The sequence below is a fragment of the Sinocyclocheilus rhinocerous genome, unplaced genomic scaffold, assembly GCF_001515625.1.
Source record: "Sinocyclocheilus rhinocerous isolate Xijiao unplaced genomic scaffold, SAMN03320098_v1.1 scaffold1053, whole genome shotgun sequence".
In the NCBI taxonomy this organism is placed as follows: Eukaryota; Metazoa; Chordata; class Actinopteri; order Cypriniformes; family Cyprinidae; genus Sinocyclocheilus; species Sinocyclocheilus rhinocerous.
Window position 1 is genome coordinate 644,456 of NW_015638958.1, and position 20,512 is coordinate 664,967.

The following is a 20,512-nucleotide window of genomic DNA, read 5'->3' on the forward strand; positions in this document are numbered from 1 at the left end:
GTCTTATTTGACTCATCTCTATATTTTACCTCTCATATTTCTTCTGTTGTTAAGATATTACTTCTAACGTTTAAGGCATTAAATGGTCTTGCGCCGCCATATCTGTCTGACCTACTGTACTCCTATTCTCCTGCCCGGTCCTCGTTTTCGGCTGTCCACTGTAGGTGGTAGGCCGTTTAGTGTTAATGCTCCGAAATTATGGAATTCGCTACCCCTTACACTTCGTAATATACCATCTTTGTCTACATTCAAGACTCAGCTAAAAACGTATCTTTTAACTATGTATTTTGGATAATGTGGCTATATGTGGCCTTATGTGTTTGTATTGTGTATATGGGTGTGCAAATGTTTTGTTTAGCACTATGTAAAGTGACCTTGAGCTATGGAAAGGCACTATATAAATAAAACGTCTTCTTCTTCTTCTCTTTGTTTTCATGTTCAAATATAGGACTGGGTACTTGCACCGGTGTCCAGAAGTGGGCGCAAGAGGACGTTTTTGAGAGCAAGACATGTTAAACATATGTTACGTCACAGGGAATTTCCAGTAAGGAAGTCAAGCTGTCTATTCAAACGATCGCGTTGATCTCGACATGATTTACTGTGACCACGTACGCGACAGGCGATTAAAATCGATTGATCGATCTGCCGTTTAACCTTAGTGGATATTCTGCATATCCATGTCTAGCAGACGCAACAATCATCCTGAATAAGGAACCTGCCTTGAACTGACTTTCTATCAGCTTACATTAGTTGACTTCAGCGCAACATGGAGAAATAAGTTGTAAGGAATAAGAAAACTTGACTCTGAATCCCAAATCCCAGCTGTTTGATGTTGATTCTGAATCTCGGATATCTATCAGGAAAGGTAAGCAGTCTCGTAAATCCAGCCATGCTTGTTAGTTGCCCATGTTGCCATCTAAAGTTTGTTGTGATACTTTGTATCAAGTGCTGCTGCTGAACTTCCTACTTCTGCCTCAGAGGCCAAATGCACATTTCAGCTATCAAGGACTTTTGATAAGTTGTTTTGGGTGAGTACTAACACCTCGTGATGCACATTAATGTGTTTTATTATGGTGGAATTTGGTCAGGATCAGACAGTAGAAAGTTTGAGTGACTGATAAGTGTTATGCTGGCTGTGTATCAAAATGTACAAATACAGTATATTTGGGCATCAAGGCGCGTTCGGTCCGAACATCCGGAGTTGATTAAAATAGAAATTCTGTTCGAACAGTACATTTCTGATGTTCCAAACGCGAAGTGATGCATCTAGTTTGTTTTAGATTAGCAGGCATCTGTTAAATAGATGTCTGAGTTTGTTGTCATTCAGTGTTTGAGACGTGGTGAAGTGGTTGGGATTCTGGTTCATTCCAATAACGCAAATGTTTTAAATGATTTGCTGACTGATTCGTTTCTACAGGTCACAACACCAGTAGGTGGCGAGACAAATGCGATTTTTGTTTGTTCTGATGTGAGGGATTCACTTGATCTTTCATTCAACCGATTCCCTACAAATGACAACATAACAGATGTTTTTATTCTTTTTGCAAAAATTTTTATAGCTATAAAAAGACAATAATCTTCCCTATCATGGCCATTATTCACATTTACACGTTTAATGCTTTTGCCGCCGCCTTGGCTCATACAACGAACTGAACGATTTTTTTATTCCATTCAGACCAGATTTTTTTTTTACTGAACAAAACATTTTTTATCCACTTGATATATGCACTTCTCCAATATAGAAATAAGTCTAAAAAAAACAAGATTTGTGCCAACTCATTTTGTTATTAGATTTTTTTCATGTCCACTATAATGGATACCAGGACTGAAGAAAAATAAAAATCCCCATATTTTAACCATACATAGTAAGTAGAGCTTGTGCACGATAGTTGAACTAGTGTTTAAGATTTTGAAAAGAACACATACTATAAGAATGAACAATACAGTAAGAATGTGGAAAAAAAGGTAAGATGATATGAAGTCTTAAAAAAAAAACCTGTTTGATCCTTTTTGTTGGTTGAAGTGGGTATCTCTTTGGATTTGAGACTTTAGTCTTTGCAACTTTACAGATCTTCTTTATGCACCAAGAGCTTGTAACACTTCAAAGAGAAAGGAAAAATTGAAATCGCATCATATGACCCCTTTAAAGATGTAGTTTGTTAACGAACTGAATAAACAAGTCAAGTCTCGCTAGATAGTGCAGCTCGAGCTTTGTTCAGACAAAAAAAAACACAAATTCAAAGGCGTATTGATTCAAACACCGCACTTGAATACTTCCACTAGCCTATATTCAATCTTTGAAGGCAGAAAAGCTGCTTCGATGCGGAGTGACTTCTTCATGTAACGAAAATTTCAGTTTGGAAGTGAACGAGAACAATTAATTTAAAAGATTCGTTCAAAAAACACAGATTCGCAAATGAACAAAACACCTCTAGTAATTGTGTAACCAATAACGAATTAGCTTTTCACTTCCCTTCATATTTTCTAGATATTTTATATTTTCAGTGTTTGACTACTTTTGGCCACTGTCTGACTAAGAATATGAACATGAAATGTGAAATAATTTTTTTACTTTTCTCCACAGGAATCATGGCTGGAGAGGATCCATACCATGCAGAGGTGAGGAAATGTTTCGAAACCAATTTTACTTGCATATAATATGTACATATTTCTGAGTGTTTTTGGCGCCAACTGTAAGACCATGAAGTAAATCGGGTCAGTTTTGATTTCATGTTGACTTTATAAGCTTATGTTGCTAGCTGCTGATTTATTTATGAAAATGTTTATGATCATGATAGCTGATAGCTATAGACAGATAGCATGAAGCTCATGCCTTGTAATTATCTTCACAAGATAAACATAGACCTCAGAGCTCTTTTTTTGTGTTGCTTGTAACAGATGTAAGCCTTTGAAGGCATACAGTATAAGCCTGATAGTAAATGATTAAATTTGAAACAGGACATATTAATGTGTGTAAATACCACAGCATCACACAGGAAGTGTCTCTTAGAAAGCTGAGGAGGTTTTCCTTTTTCCTGCCTTCTGTGGTTGCGATTAGGCCTGTCACGATAACAACTTTTTGTTGTGCGATATATTGCCCCAGAAATAATTGCGATAAGCGATATTATTGTCATTCTAAAGACCATTTTATGCCACTGAATATATAATCATAATGTGATTCACCCTTAACACAGCACCAAATGAAGCTATACACATTACTGTTTGTTCAGTTTTGTATCCACATATATCGCAAAATCATATTACTGCCTGTCTGTCTACACTGACTACAGTGATGCATCTTACACCTGTGCTAGAAATCTGACTCCTAAATTCAAACTCTGTCCTTATGTAACACTGAAAAAACCCTATGTGTTTATGACACAAGGTCATGGAGCTGTTTATAAAGTACACTGTTGCTAAAGTTACATGTAAAGCATTCAAAACAGTCATAATTGCATGCTATTGCATGTGTGTCTCATTTTTTTTATTTTTTATTCTCTCACTGAAGTACATGGGACAAATTGACCCATTTAGAGACGACACGATATGGATGACCATGGACCCGACACCGTTTCCGGGCATCCACAACAATAATGTTATGAGGACAGGTAAGGGTCTTCTTTGAGTTTTTCAGATTTGTTGTTAAATCAAGGTCTTGACAATGAGATAACTTGCTGAACTTTGCAGAATGGATGCAGTAAGATTAGCCTTCGTTTCCCTTCTTCCTCTTGCTTTATTCACCCTGCAGTAAGATTCAGTAAGAGGTCTAAATCCAATGAACCGTTCTAGAGATGTGGAGACAGAAAATCCCAGAAATCACTCCTTGGTTCAGTGATGTCACACACAGTCATTCGTATATTGTGTGGGATGGCACTACAGGAGCTGATCTATTGTTCCCCCCACACTTTTCACTTCCTCATTGGATTGCAGAGACACGACTGAAAACCATGAACAGCTTTTTACTGCCATGTGGTTGCGTGAGAAACCTCTCTGAGATAAGTGCAGTTTTGGGGCTGCCACCTTTGAACACGTGTGCTTGATCTACCTGAGCACAGTAAAACTGTGTAAATCAATAAAATTTTGGTTAAATATGTGCCTCTACTATGAATGAAAAACTATCAAAAGGGGACACTTAAAGGGATGGTTCACCCAAAAATAAAAATTCCAAACCTGTATGGCATACTTTCTTTTGTGGATCACAGAAGATATTTTGAAAAATGTCACTGTGCTTCACCGTGTGAATTAAAAATTTAGCATTACATCACTTTCTCACCAATTGATCTCATGAAATAAATGGATGTTATCAAAATTAGAGGGCAAAAATCTGATTAATACATCACAATAATCCACAAGTAATCAAAATGACAGTCCATCAATCAGTCCAACATCTTGTGAAGTGAACAGCTGTGTGTTTGTAAGAAATGAGGTGTTTTAACATTAAATTGGTCCTTCTGGCTAAAATGTGAGTCCATAATAACACTTCTACCAGGTACCCTGTTGTTCTTTCACATCAAAATCCATCAACATATTTGTTCAGAATGGTAAATTTCTCTCCTGATTCAGACGAGATTACTTTTCTAACTGGAGAAAGCAATATTATGGATAGAGGACTTGTATTTTAGCTGGAAACAATGATCTGAAGTTAAAATCTTGATGGATTTGTTAATTACAAACATGCAGCTTTTTTAACACATTAATCGATGGACTGGAGTCGTGTGGATTATTGTGATGCTTTTATCAGCTGTTTGGACTCTCATTCTGACGGCACCCATTCACTGCAGAGGATCCATTGATCAGCATGTGATGTAATGCTACATTTCTCCAAATCTGTTCCGATGAAGAAACAAACTCATCTACATCTTGGATGGCCTGAGTGAAATTTTCTGCCATTTTTAGTTCATTTAGGTTTCTAGTACATGGGGTTATTAAGGGGGGGGGAGGGTTTCACTTTAGCAGCAAGAAAGCACCTAGTATCATTTCTTTTCTCAGTGTGAGGTGGTAATTAGAGATGACATGAGCAACAGAACTGTCATCTTTTTCGAACAGAGTTCATCTTTATTCCGGCATGTGGTTAGCTACTGCGGTCAAGTAGGCCATGCACTTATTACTGTGTTTCAATCTGACAATTGAATAATTGATTGCTATTTTGAGTTGAGTGCACCTGTGGTTTTGACATCTGCGTTAGACCTGAGACACCTCATCGAGTAAAGAACCGATGAGTAATGTTGGAAATACAACCAAGTTATATCTTACCAAATAAAGTACCTGTCCCCTGTAACGCTCATAGATCTGGACCTTTTCATTATGTCAGTGTATTGGGAGAAGTGGACACATAGAAGTTATGCTGTAAGAGGTTAAATTCTGCAGGTTTAGCAGCTGATTGATTTAGCTGCGCTTCACCAAGGATGTGGTCTCAGTCCTTGTAGTGCACAGGAAGAGGAAGAGGCTTGCGCTTCTGTGGAAACACGTGGTGCAGCAAGAGCTTTGGCCCTGAAATATCTGCAGAACACCCGCCTCTCAGCGAATGCTTTGATATGCTTGACGGCCAGAAAGTCTGCATGGCGAGATTGAATTCTAATCCTTCTGATTTTTCAACACCTGGTTGAATTAAATAGCTTTTCAGCTAGTCATGTTTGCTTATTTCTGTTTGCAATGCAGTGTGACACTGACATTGTAAGCATACAAGTTCCTTTTTGTCATAAAATACAAAAGGAGATATTCGGCACAATGTTCACGCTGCCCTTTTGCCTTTTGATCGCTTTGTGTGAAGAAAAGATTTGAGTTGTTATTCACTGCAGTTCACAAATTTAATTCAATATATGACACATTCAAACATTTCGGATCAATTTTGGCATAAATGATGCTAAATGACATTGGATGTCATTGGTTTTCTGTTTCAAAACCAATCATGATCTAGCAAGCGTAAAGATGTGGAAGTGTGAATGATACTTGACAGCGACTGCTGAGTGGAAAATTAACAGAAGAACTGACGAGGGAATTTCATTTAACAGTTGAATTTTTTTTTTTTTTTTGCAGTCGATGGACCTTATCTACGAATCGTCGAACAACCAAAACAGGTAATGCACATAATATTTTTGCAAATGCTCTTGTTAAATGATTTGAACTAGTTAAATAAGACAGCAATGAAATGTTCTCATGCTTTTGCAAGTGAATTTCCTAATGTGTTAAGCTAAACACACTGTAATGGCACAACGGCTCAGAAGAGACTGGTAACTCTGGCAGCAGGTAGTGACAATAACAAACTCATTATAGCAAAATGTTAAGTCTGACATTGTCATTTCCAGAGGGGCTTCAGGTTCCGCTATGGATGTGAAGGCCCCTCCCACGGAGGACTCCCAGGGGCCTCCAGCGAGAAGAACAGGAAGTCTTACCCACAAGTGAAGGTAGGTTCAACCAGGTTGCCCGGAGATAAACAAAACATTCTCTTACAGTTCGCTTCTGGTTGGGCAATAGGATTTAGATTAAGAGGATAAACATATTTTCTTCTGTTTCCTTTCCAAGTGCTAATCAAACAGAACAGGCTGTTATTTATTTTTTGGTCTTGGCAGACTTTATCCTCTTAATGAAATTAAAAAACAAAGCTTAAAAATCTCCCTTTGACTTAACACTACTATTCAAAAGTGTACATATTTTATTTATTGTATTTTTTATTTTTTTTATCAATAATTTTAGTCAGCAAGGGTGCATTAAATAATAACAAGGATCATGTGACGGCTTTGCCATCACAGGATTAAATTACATGTTAAAATAGAACACAGTTTATTGCAATTATTATAATATTTCACAATATTTCTGTTTTTACTGTATTTTTGATCGAATAAATGCAAGCTTGGTGAGCATAAGAGGCTTCACATTGTGTAACTGACAGCAATGATGTCATCATGGCGTTTGCAACCTGAATTATGAATTCTTTCTTTAATATTTAGCATAGTGAATTGTGATCTGTCTGCTTACGTATAGAACATATGCTAACCTAAAGCTTTAGAAGAATAGTTTACCTAATTTTGATGCTTTCTAAACCTGTTTATCTATCTTTCTTAAGTGGAACACAAAAGATGTCTTGCAGAATGTTGGCTTCAGATGACTTGGAATAATTGTAATTTTTTTTAAGGTTGACAGCCCGTGGTCACCATTCTTGAGTAAATAATAAAATTTTTGCCCTATTTTTTGCCAGCTTGCAAGCACTGGTATTTCCTTCAGGAAAACTAGTTTGCATAGTTTTGAGATCTAGAGAGAGAGAGCTGTCTGATATGGCAGCTCTTTCATCAGATGATAAATCCCAATTCTGCAATATTTGCTGGAGCACTCAGCTAAAAATAGTAGCTGCTGTCTCTTACAACTGCCGTTTTGTGCCAGGTCACTTATTTTGGGATCACAGTGGCTGAAGGTTGAGAAAGTGAGTGAAACAAAACAAGCAAAGAAACGAGAGAAATGAAAGAAGGACTCTGTTCTCTATTACCACGCTCTCCTTCATGACGGCAGTCCGTTTGGGAATTTCCTCAGTGTGTCACCTTCGGTAATTAGTGGGAAGACTTGTTCTATGTAATGTGGTGTCAGAGATGGGAAACGAAGTGTGCAGCAGCTCGCCCCCTCTCGCACCGACACACTCTGACATGTAGCGCAAACAAACACACATTAAAGAGATGTGTGTGTGTGTGCATTGCACATACACCTCCAAGTAAGTGTGGGCTTTACTGGGGCTCCAAGTTCTTGATCAAATGTCTTCCATTTGGTGTAAATCAAGTTGCCCAAACCTTTTAATACAAAAGGTAAAAAAAATTAAACTTGATCGAGTTTAATCAATAGTAAATGTTGCATTATATCCAACTATGTTATATTAAAATGTATTTCATTAGAACCCCACGCACTAAAGGTGCTGAAAACCAATTATGTGTACAGATTTTATAGTTATTTGTTGTTTCCTCTCATAAAGTCTTTACAATAAGATCCCATTAGTTAACATTGGTTAATGCATTAAGTAACATTAACTTTTACAAAGAGCAATACATTTGTTAGAATATTTATTAACCTTTGTTAATGTTAGTTAATAACAAATTAAACAGTTCGTTGTTAGTTCATGTCAGCTCAAGTCCATTAAATAATATTAACAGATAGGGGCGGAAATTAGCGGGGGTTTGGGGCATAAATGCTCCTCAAACTTAAGATAAAGGAGCAAAAATGCCCCTGCACAGTTAAACAAAATCTATTACAGCAGTCCCGATTAAAGTTCAATTGAAAAAGAAATTAAAAGTGTTGATTGCAAGAGATAGAATAGATCTGCTCAGGTTGCATCAGATTTCTTTTTAGACGTTTTTCTTTGCAGCATTGAGCATTATAAACAATCATACATGTTTCTGTTGAGCTTCTATGCATTGGCCAGTCAGAGGCATTTAGATTAGTCTGCACTGACTAAATTGCAGCTGCACCTTTTATTTGATCATTTATATATTTATAATTTGTTATGATTTATATATAGTGTAATCTTTTAATTTCATAGTGTAATCTTATGCAGTTGTTGTTTAAGTACATGTATGCCCCCTTTGAGCAGCATTAAACTGTATAAACAAATATAAAGGAACATTTAAACATGAATTAATTCATGTTTATTTTTAATTAATATAAAATTAATGTTAATTAACCTTATTGTAAAGTGTTTCCTCAAATTCTTCTTTCCCCTTTATTCCAAACCAACTTGATTTGAATTTGAATGTTTAAATGTGGAGGAAGAGGAAACAACAAATTTCATGAATTTCCATTGCTACTGGTGCTATTATTGAAAAAAAGTTGTTAAAACTTCTCAACGATGTATTTGCCACTGTAACCACAACCTATACTGTATCTACATCAGTAATGCACTTCAACACAAGCGCTGGGATCCCCTATGATTTTCATGTTGGTATTGATTTAACTTGTGGTCTACTATAAGAGTGTTTCGTTTATCTCACTGCTACGGGTATACAGGTTTATTGTAGGGATTTCCGGGTTGATTAATTTTTATATCATTGCTCACGGTAGGAGGAAATTAGCTCATCTGTTGCCCATACAATACGTCAACTGTTCAGCAGCTGTCTTTAGTGTTGTTTGACTCTCAGCCGGATCTGAAAAGGTGAGATGGAGGATCATTATTCACGTATGGGCGCACATGTATGTTTTCATGCGTGGCATCACTGCTTTCATGATATCATCGAACGATTTTTCTAGAGGGGCTCATGTTCATATTCTTTGATATTCGCTGGGTATTTTTTTCTGGGGGTTGATATTGCTATGAGGATGAGTCATTTCGTTCCAGAGAAAGTGTTTTGTGAGCCATATTTGAAGTTGGCCTATAGAAGCAGTCAAACCACACATCTTGTCATATGAGTCAAGAAGAAACAGTTTTAAGTCTTTTCTTATTAATGTTTGGGATTTGCTTGTACTGTGGCATTTTTTGTTTTCCTTTTAGCTCTTCTGTGTGTTGAGGATGTTGTTGATAAGAATGGCCAAATTATGTTGTGGAAAAGTCCACAAATGGTCCACCCACTTTCCCTGTGAATGCTGGGATTTCCCCCTTCCAAAATGAGATTATCATACCTGTGACATTCCTTTGCCGTTAATGTCTTTTGGTTTGCCTTTTAGACTTTATGTAAAGTATTTGCGGAACTGCTACACAAATACTTCAGATTGTATATATTCTACCTACTTGAAATATGTACAATAATTTAGTGTATAATATTGTTTTATTTATTGTTTAATAATGTTAATAAATATTATTATTTCACAGTAAATTGTATAGATTCCTGTATTATTTAACATAAAATAATATTGATAATCTATAAATAATTATTGATTAGATGATGATTTTTTTTTCACATTAAAATATATAAATTATATTTATAATGCTAATTTATTCATATTAATTGTTTTGTTGATAAATGATGATAATTGTTATTATTTGACAGTAAATGTTATAAAGTGTTAATGATATAATATTTATTGTAAAATAGTAACTACAATCTATCAGTAATAATGCTTTTTATTTATACATGATAATTATTATTATTTCACAATAAAAGATATGAAGATTTTTTTGTTTTATCGTGAAAGTATTATAATTATTTCACAATAAAACAAATATCTGCTATATATATACTGTATATATAGAGTGAGTTTATTTGCAAAAAGTTACTCCCGTTTTTATTCATTTTCTTAAATCATTTTTTTATTGTGTTAATTAGCTGTATTTTTTTTGTTATTATTTAATCAAAACAACCCAAACTGCATTCTATTATATTATTATTTCACAATAAAAGATATGAAGATTTTTTTATGTTTTATCGTGAAAGTATTATAATTCATTTTCTTAAATCATGTTTTTATTTTGTTAATTAGCTGTATTTCTTTTGTCATTATTTAATCAAAACAACCCAAACTGGATAAAAGGATTAAAAAAAACATGATTTTTGAACATAAAAAAAAAAAAAAGGAGTTATCTGTTTTTGCAAATGAACTCTTCATATAGGTATTTAGCAGATTAAAGTCAGCTAAAAAATGTGCCACTTTTTAATGTTTTTGTTCTGTTTGTTTTTGGGGCAACAGATCTGTAACTACCAGGGTGCAGCGCGAGTGGTAGTTCAGCTGGTGACCAACACTGTAAAGCCCCATCTTCATGCTCACAGCCTGGTGGGCAAACAGTGCGATAAAGGAATCTGCATTGCCGACTTGCAGCCCAAAGATTCAAGCATCAGGTCTGAATTTGTCCCTCAACATCCAGTTATTCAGAATGCTTTTTTTCTGAGCCACAGCACTCTTGGTACATGCAACGATGACAGTGAGGCCCCTAATTAATGTTCACTTGCAAATGTTTTAGTTTTCCCAACTTGGGCATTTTGCATGTGACAAAGAAGAACGTAAGCAAAGTTTTGGAAGAGAGGATGATCGAGGCCTACAGGATGGGGTATAACTACGGCATATCTATCCATCCTGAGATAGATGCCCTACAAGGAGAGGTTCGCGTGTCCAGAGAACTCACAGGTAGGAGAAGTGTGTTTATGTGTGCGTGAAATTTTCCTGACAGATTATGTCTCTATTCAGGATATCCATCCATTTTTCTGCTGGCCAAGTCAGGATGGTAGTTCAGATATTTACTTGCCCTTCCGACATTTATTCCTGCCTCACCACAAAGAAAATGATGGCATGCAATGGGATGCATTACTATTGGTTTGTACTTTTCAAGCCAAAAATACAAGTGACCTTCCTAATTGTAGAGCCCTGATGGGCTTATGGTCATTGTAGCTTAAAGGTTGAAGATCTGGGATAGTAACCGATAGGTTGTTGGTTCAGACTCTACAAGGAGCAATCACTTTTCACTTTGTGCCAAGACAGTTTGGTCCATGGGCACTGGCCCTATAAAAAAAAATGTACTGTAAGTCACTATGGATCGAATTCTCCTGATGATCTAAGAATGCTTTGGCCAACGGAAAGGTTTAAGAGAATGCTTGAGGTGTTGAATATAAATAACCTCAGCATATTGTGACTGTTTGTTCATGTATTTTAGATGCTGAGAGGAGCCTGGTTAGCAGTGTGTCTATTCCTCAGTCGAAGGAGATGGATCTGAGTGTGGTACGGCTCATGTTCACAGCCTTCCTGCCGGACAGTGATGGAGGGTTCTCCCGCCGACTGGAACCGGTCATTTCAGACCCCATCTTTGACAGCAGTGAGTATCATCCTCCTTGATACTGACCATGTCGATCAAAAGCATTTTTTTTACATTTTACATTTTTAATAGTTTTTTTACTATTTTATTTTATTCCTTGTAAAGTAATGAAATGGGTTCATTTAATGTGTTTAGCTATAGTTAAATAATTCTAATTCGTAGTCATTAGAAATTATGGTTTTTGGCCCAATCTGTATAATTTAGTGACAGAAACTGCCATGACTGTGGAGAGGAAGAGAAGTGTTTGTTAACAGAGTAGCCACATGATTTTGAGTTTTGGGGCTAATTATTGATATTTTTGTAGTATCACTCTTGATCTCGTTCTCATTTTCTTCTTCCATTTCTCTCACTCATACTCTCACTCTCTGACAGAGAACTATCGGGTATTGCTTCCTCTCTGAAACTAGGCCTACACTGACGTTTTCCCCTCCCTTTTCTAATAATCTCTGTTTCCATTTCTGCCTCTTTTCTTAGCACTGTCAGAGTTCATGTTTGTAAAACGAGACTGCTACAGAAAGGAAAGGGAAAATGAGGAAACTCCACAAAAATGAAAAACAGAAAGACTTGTTTAATTTCTAAGGCCTTTGTCTCTCTTGTGGCTTTTTAGAGGCCCCAAATGCCTCCAATCTGAAGATAGTGCGTATGGATCGGACTGCTGGCTGTGTGACGGGAGGAGAGGAGGTCTATCTGCTGTGTGACAAAGTCCAGAAAGGTCAGAAAGCAATATCATAACAGTCACTGCACGCTCTGCCTGTCTGCTATTGCTGACCAGAATTAAGGACATTAGTGAAGAGCATGCATTTTCCATGCTGCTTTGAAATAAAGGGTTTGATAATGTTCACAGAGATATTAAAGGGTCATTCAGAAATTACTATGGTTGTGACGTCACAACCACGATGACATTAACATACAAATTCCTAGATTTACAGATCATTTTCATATATGGTTGGGGTCAGTAAGATTTTTTTTCTTAATTTTCCAGAAAGGATGCATTAAATTGATGCATTAAAGACTTTTAAACTGTTACAAAAAGATTTTAAATAAATGTTCTTTTGTACTTTCTAGTCATCAAAGAATACTGCAAAAATGTTGCTGTTTCCACAAAATTTAATAAAAAGCACAACTGTTTTGCATTGATAATAATAATAAATGTTTGAAATAATGGCTACTGAAAATTCAGCTTTGCCATCACAGGAATAAGTTGCATTTTAAAATGTATTAAAATAGAACATGGTTATTTTAAATTGTAATAATATTTACAATATGACTGTTTTTACTCATTTTTAATCAAATAAATGCAGTCTTGGTAAGCAAAAGAGACTTCTTTCCAAAACATAAAATCTTACCAATCCCAAACTTTTAAACAGTATTATATCTTAAAAAATAAAGTGAGAAACATTAAGAGTAGGAAATGCATACACTTGCATAAAAGTGAATAGGTTAACTTATAATGCTCAATTTTACAGAGCCAATCACCTTTTTGGTAAATGGCAGGAAGTCCCACCTTATGAGCCAGACACCCTTTTTGACAGAGCTGTCACCTGTTTGTTTTATTCTTGAAATTAGATGGACCAGCTTGAAAAATGGTATTGTGCATGATTTCAGTTAAAGGAGTAAGGTTATGATCTTATTACAGTCCAATTGTATTTCTGGTTTGAAATATACTATTTTAACATAATATTTACAAACAGTTTCAGAGATTTCAGTCTCTTAGCATTCAAGTAGGCAAGAGCTGTACCTGCTTGGCTGGAAAAAGCTGCCTGGAGGCATTACCAAGATGGCCACCGAAGAGAACTGAATTGTTTTAAAGAGAACTTTGCTAAGGGTCAGAAAGAGAGTGTGGAGAATGGTCTTTTGAAACTAAATAGTGACTGCTTTTGGTACAAGAATGATTTCAAGAGAACGGCCAGGGTATAATGGTGTATTTGATTTGGGGATCAGGAAAATTTGAACAAGCCGTGTTCTACATTTTTCTGAATGAAGCCACCTTCAAACAGTTTAGCTTTTAACCTACAGCTGATAAGCCACCTTGTTCTTGTGTGATAGATGCTGGACACGCTTTGCCACTCTTGAAGGAAGTTTTCACTGCAGTTTTCCAACTATAGGGAATTCCCCTTTTCATATGCAAATTACGCGGCAGAAGAAAGTTCACTATACGTCTGTTTTTCTACAACTCGCTCACCGTTTCTCTTACCTCATATTGTTTTCTCCTCCCTTCGCTCACGATGAAAACCAGATCTTCGTGGACAAGTCATGTAGGATAAATATATGATCTTGAAATACAAAATGATCATCGTTCACCATTACTACGCACTAAATCCCCTTAAACATTTACAACAAACTCTGGAGTGTTTTAAAATTAGGAATAAGACTGATATCACAGTTTCATTTGTGATTCAGCTATGATATTGTGATAAATTGCAACACATTAAATGACAATCATATAGTGTGAATCATATAGCGATAATACCCAGCCCTGGTAATTTGTAAATATAGTGTTACATGGTTATTGAATCATTTGGTATATATCAAAATACCATGGTATTTCCATCAGATACCTAGACTGGATATGTTTTTAGATCATGTGTCCATAATGTGCATATCAGTTGCGCCATTAAATGAAGTTTGTACTGTGGTAAATCATGACTTTTGCGGAAGTAACGATGTGTTGCATGCTGATGACAGATATTAAAATTGTACTCTGTGTGTGTGTGTGGTGACAATCATTTCCTCTTTCTTTCCCCGCTGGTTCACAATAATTTCATTTTCCTCATACTGTGTGTGATGTCATTGTTTGTTTTTGTTGTTGTGACAGATGATATCCAGGTGCGGTTTTATGAAGAGGATGAGACAAGTCTAACCTGGGAGGCCTACGGGGATTTCTCCCCCACCGATGTCCACAGACAGGTCAGCACAAGAACTTGCCTGTCTACACTGTACTTCCGCAGCCACAGTTTGACCCTGCTGGTCGAAACATGATCCTTTATGTTCAGTGACTTGCTTTCTGGTTTAATGATCTCTGTTTTCTTATGGATAAATCCTAACTTCTCTGGGTAAATAGTTGGTAAAGCACAGCTACTGGGGATTTATTAAGTCAACATGAAATAAAACTGACCCTATTTACTTTCTTCATACGTTAACGCTACCTTTTAAAAGTTGAAGTGTTTTCGAAAGAAGTCTCTTATGTTTACCAAGGCTGCATTTATTTGATTAAAATACAGTACATACTGTGAAATATTATTCACATTTTTAAATAATTGATTTCTATTTGAATATATTTTAAAATGTAATTTACCCCTGTGATGCCAAAGGCTACAGTCTATAGTGTCACATGAACCTGCAGAATATACTGATTTGCTGTTCAAGAAACATTTCTTATCATTACCAATGTTGAAAATAGTTGTGCTTCTTAATATTTTGTGGAAACTAATACTTATTTCTCAGAATTTCTAAACGAATAGAAAGTTTAAAAGAACAGCGTTAATTTGAAATAACATTGTAACATTATGAATGCCTTCACTTTTGATCAATTTAATGCATCCTTGCTGAATAAAAATATTAATTCATCAAGTCACGTCACTGTTACATCTTGACTTTAGATGACTGTGATTTTATGGTATTATTAAAAAAATGTTCTGGTGGAATGAATAATCCACCTTTCAATTCCATCCTTTAGTTTGCCATCGTCTTCAAGACGCCTAAATATCGGGACCAGAACCTCCAGAAGCCCATCTCTGTGTTTGTGCAGCTAAAAAGAAAGTCAGACAATGAAACGAGCGATCCCAAGCCTTTCACCTACCATCCACAGATTATAGGTATAGTCTTTAACCAACTCCATAAAGCTTTGATTGTTACTGTGCAACATAAACTTTATTTTTTAGGATTTTTTTTTTTGTTTAATTTTGAAAGCTAAGACAAAAATGGCAATATATTGTAACAAGACCGAACCGAAAAAAAATAGTGTATGTAACAGGGTCCAAAGCTCTTAGATTTCTAAGTGAGACTGTTTCTATTTTGCATGTTTAAATATATATATACTGTATGTAAATATTTTAAAATAATTTAAAAATATTTTTTTGTTTTTACCACATAACAATTGAGTAAAAGGTCCAAACTAAAGTCTGTCCATATACCGTATAAAGGCTGTCATGATTCCTCGATTCATTTCGAGTACTCGATTAAAAAAAATACTTGATTGCATTTTGCCCATGAAAATTTAAGTAATTTTAAAGGCTATTTTTATTACCACAAAAAAATTTATTATAATTATCTGATTACTCGATTAATTGCCAGAATTATTGACCAATTACTCAATTACCAAAATAATCGTTAGTGACAGCCCTACACCATATGTTTACTCTTGTTATTGAATTTCTCTTCTAAACTGTTTTTAGACAAAGAAGAAGTCCAGAGAAAGAGACAGAAGACTCTGCCAAACTTCCAGGACTACAGTGGAGCAGGAGGTGGAGCTGGGGGCATGTTTAGAGGAGGAGGGGGTGGGTCAACAGCAGGGGGTGGTCCCAGTGGAGGAGGAGGAGGAGGTATATCAATATAGCATTACACTTCACATAGCAGTACTTTTTTTTTTTTTATTAGAAGCCTGAAAATCCCACCATGCATAAAAGGTTAGTGATGTTAGCTAAACATTCTTTTGTCGTCTAGGACATTACTTCCAGGGATATCAAACCTATAACAATTATGGGTCTGGATACAACTTCTCCTCAGGCATTGGAGGAGGCGGGAACACCATCAAGCATGGTGGGTATAGTCACACATACTACCATTATTTTACTATCCATATTACTATCCATTAAGGTCATTTATTCCAGAATTTTTGGCTGTCATTACTTGAGTCAGCAGTTTCACATGAGCCATCAGAAATCATTTAAATATGCTGATTTGGTGTTGAAGAAGCATTTCTTATTATAAATGTTAAACATGGTTGTGGCTCTTATTTTTTGTGGAAACCGTGAACATAATATGATTTTGCTCTTCAGCAAAGCCAGTTTCTCAGTTTTCCTTCATCTTATAGCGTATCAAGAACCAGTGGAAGACAGTGATGAGGACAGTGACAGTGATACCGATGATGATCCGACAGCAGGTGGGGCGGTGCGAATCTGTGCCCAGCCTGAACCTGTCGGTTTGGGAGTGGCAAGTGAGGACACAGATCCTACAGAAGATCTGGAGTTAAACACCACAGGTTAGACTTTATTTGAAACTTACGGTACATTCACACCGGGCGTCAGTGTCGACGCTTGATGGAGGGCGTTTCTGAAGCTTGGTGCTGACGCGACCGTCATAGTGACAGCAGCCAATCACATTAGTTTTCTGGTGTTGCATGAACGCGATTGGCTAGCGTCTGCACCAGGGCATTTGCATAAGGCGATCTGATTGGCTGACGCCTGCGTTGGCGCTTGAAAAGTTGAAAAGTTTTCAACTTCTGCCGCGAGCAAGTTCTTTTGTCACGTGACGTGACAGCATTGGATAGAGAAATTAGTTAATTTACAAGCTTCCTTACAAACGGGTGCATAGTTATTAATATTATTATCATTATCATTATTATAATTATTAGTTACTTTTACAGTTACGTGATGCATCTCAAATTGTAATTTTTTACTTCTAGCAGTTTATAAATGTGTGAATTTCTGTCATGATGGTTCTTTTCCATAACACTGAATGTTGTAACAAAGGTAATAAAGAGTTGGTTATTATTATTAAGTCTCTTTCCGGCTCAGACTGCATAGGTTAAGCTTATGGGTCTGTCACGTGATGAACGAACGACTCGAAAAACCCGAAGACTCGAGAGATGAACTAATCAATTCTCTTTCCGGCTCAGACTGCATTGGTTAAACTTATGGGGCTGTCACGTGATGAACGAATGACTCAAACTCGAAGACTCGAGAGATGAACTAATCAATTCTCTTTCCGGCTCAGACTGCATTGGTTAAACTTATGGGGCTGTCAAGTGATGAACGAATGACTCGAAAAACCCGAAGACTCGAAACAGGTGAACTACTTGACTAATTCCAGTACAGAACCTATAGGATGTTGTGCATGCGCAACTGAACGAATCACTCCCCGAGACGACTCGTTCTTCCCGAGTCACATTAAAGATTTGTTCAAAATGAACGACCCAACACTAAACGAGAGGCGTTGACGCCGACGCCCCGTGTGAATGGGGCGTTAAGCTTGTGTAACATTTTCCAGCTCTGGTCAAACTGGGCTAAAACCCAGACAAGCTTCATGTTGCTTGTAGATATCTCTGTGTAAATGTGTGTATTTGTGTGTCTGCTCTTTTTAGGCTGTGTGTTAGAGCCTCATTTAGCTGAGCTTGCTGGAAGACAGGCTCAAGCTCTGTTTCATTACACAGTAAGCGGCGATGCTAGAATGCTTCTGGCTCCACAGCGCCCCCTCATGACCACTCAAGACGAGAATGGAGACACGTAAGTCAGAAAAACCAACCTCATATTTCTGTTGAAGTTCCATTTTCATAAGCTTCCCACTTCTCGCCAAAACACGTCAGTATGAATAAATGATTTCAGATGTTGTTTTGTCTCTGTTTCCCAAAGATCAAAGGTTTACTTACCTAAATGTTCTGTTTTGGATCTGACTTTCAGGGGTTTACATCTGGGAGTGATCCATAGTCAGACAGATGCCGTGCGATATCTAGCACAAGTCATCTCGGCTCTCCCCGGAGAGGATGTACTTAACATGAGGAATGATCTTTACCAGGTATACTACAAATTCACGCTATACCTTACAATGGGATCTCTGTTTTTGACATTTCTAAAAACGGATACATCTGATACATCTGTTCCAGACTCCTTTGCACCTAGCAGTGTTGACGCAGCAAAAAGAGGCAGTCGAGGCCTTGTTGGAGGCTAAGGTGGACGTCACGCTCACAGATCGCCATGGAAACATGGCACTTCACCTGGCGGCTCAGCAGAAAGAGGATAGCGTGCTGCGATTTCTGATGAAGCACAAATCAGTGGCGCAATTAACCAGCATCCCCAACACAGCAGGTACGGCGGACTGACTACATGAGATCCATTTAAGCTGATTTGAAGCTGTCCTGTATGCTCAGATGTGTTTACGTGTGTGTGTTCAGGTCTTTGTCCACTTCACCTGGCTGTACAGGCAAACAGTTTGAGTTGTGTGCGGGCCCTGCTGGATGCCGGGGCAGATGTGGAGGTCCAGGAGCTCACGTGTGGCCGCACAGCACTTCACCTGGCCACAGAGCTGGGAAACCTTTCCCTCGCCGGGTGCCTGTTGCTGGAGGTACAGTGATGGGTTTGAAGGATGTTGCTTTAGTGAATACTATATATTCCTAATATTGAAAAGTTTTGCTCTATATCAGTGATCCTCAAATCTGGCTCGCGAGATCCACTTTCCTGCAGAGTTTAGCTCCAACCCTATAATCAAACAAACCTACCTGTGATTTTCTAATGATCCTGAAGACATTGATTAGCAAACTCAGGTGTGTTTTGATTAGGGTAGAGCTAAACTCTGCAGGAAAGTGGATCTCGCGAGCCAGATTTGAGGATCACTGCTCTACATACTCTTAACCTTTGCATTTTTTTGCATGTAGCCCATCTGTAATGCTAATCAATACATCATTTTTTATCATAATTTAATATTTCATGTTCTTTTAACACATTCTCACTGTGAGAATTAAAAAGTTGATTGATTGATTGATTGGTTGGTTGGTTGATTTTGCAGCTAAAAACTATATTATATTTAAACTTGATTCATGTGAAATGAGTAATAACTCTTTCAAACTGATAAGTTCTGAATACGTTTACACTTATTTTTTGTAATAAGTCTTCTATGCTCACAAATAGGGGTGCTCCGATCAGGATTTTTGAGACCGATCGCCGATCACAGAAAGCAGTATCTGCTGATACGATCACCGATACCGATCTTTTTAAAGCCTTCTTTTTATCATGTCCAATTATTTATAGTGATGATCCAATAAAGATTTTTAGACATTTATTCAGGGCCTGAATTTCATTTTTGAAAATGAATTCCTCTCTTAGGTGGCTCTTGTGAGAGGGAATTTTTTTAATTTGAGGGGTGGAGGGGGGCATGTTTAGACATTTTTCAAAAATATATATTTATCTCACCTAGATGTTTGATCATGCACTGCATTTTTGTTTTGACAATCGTGCAATTGTTGCACAATAGCTTACACACAGCGCAAGCCTGATTTCGTGAGCTGTATGTGAGGTGGCCTTTTACACCAGGTTCACACGTACTCCGTTTGCAGTGCAGTCCATGTGTGGTACGTAACTGGTGCAGAAGCAGAACTGGCTGTGCTTTCACACAGGAGTCTGTAACTGATCCGTGGCTGTTTACTACAGTACAAACAACATTTATCCATTATTTTGATTTCAAATCCAAACATTGTTACTTATGCTTTTTCAGCATTGTGATTCTTTTTTTTACACAGTACAGTAATACAATCATTCATAGACGTTTATGAAACACAATAAATATAAGCAACACATTATTCAATGCTTTTTACTTTTGCATTTACTTCTAGATTGATATATTAAGTTGCTCAAGTGGCAAAAAATTTAAACTACGTCAGCTCTACTGCCTTTTCTTTTGCATTTAATTCTTTATTACAAGCAATCCTGCGGTTCATAAAGAACTTTGTTTCCTTACCTCCACGAGTGGCATCTATTATTGCCTTGTTTATCTAAAAGTGCTCTTTCCCTTTAAACCTAGCCAAAAAGCCATATGTTGACTGTGAAACACAGTAGACTTTAATTATATGCATTTATGGTGTAATTACTA

General features: G+C 36.9%; 1 protein-coding gene across 3 annotated transcripts in view; it reads left to right on the top strand.

Moving 5' to 3' along the window:
* Nucleotides 1-536: 536 nt before the first annotated feature.
* The window catches only part of LOC107750338 (nuclear factor NF-kappa-B p105 subunit-like), a 27,713-nt gene continuing 7,737 nt past the window's right edge, over nt 537-20,512 (top strand). Inside the window, exons 1-19 of one of the 3 annotated variants that reach the window (XM_016565681.1) lie at nt 537-865; nt 947-1,028; nt 2,585-2,619; nt 3,509-3,608; nt 6,037-6,077; nt 6,306-6,404; nt 10,597-10,745; nt 10,868-11,031; nt 11,555-11,713; nt 12,321-12,425; nt 14,529-14,620; nt 15,390-15,528; nt 16,108-16,254; nt 16,376-16,471; nt 16,746-16,913; nt 18,015-18,156; nt 18,331-18,445; nt 18,534-18,735; nt 18,822-18,991. In XM_016565681.1, the coding sequence (XP_016421167.1) occupies nt 2,590-2,619; nt 3,509-3,608; nt 6,037-6,077; nt 6,306-6,404; nt 10,597-10,745; nt 10,868-11,031; nt 11,555-11,713; nt 12,321-12,425; nt 14,529-14,620; nt 15,390-15,528; nt 16,108-16,254; nt 16,376-16,471; nt 16,746-16,913; nt 18,015-18,156; nt 18,331-18,445; nt 18,534-18,735; nt 18,822-18,991 (2,118 nt within the window). In that variant the 5' untranslated portion in view covers nt 537-865; nt 947-1,028; nt 2,585-2,589. The remainder of the gene's footprint in view (nt 866-946; nt 1,029-2,584; nt 2,620-3,508; nt 3,609-6,036; nt 6,078-6,305; nt 6,405-10,596; nt 10,746-10,867; nt 11,032-11,554; nt 11,714-12,320; nt 12,426-14,528; nt 14,621-15,389; nt 15,529-16,107; nt 16,255-16,375; nt 16,472-16,745; nt 16,914-18,014; nt 18,157-18,330; nt 18,446-18,533; nt 18,736-18,821; nt 18,992-20,512) is intronic. The other 2 variants (XM_016565680.1, XM_016565682.1) reach the window with 2 other exon arrangements.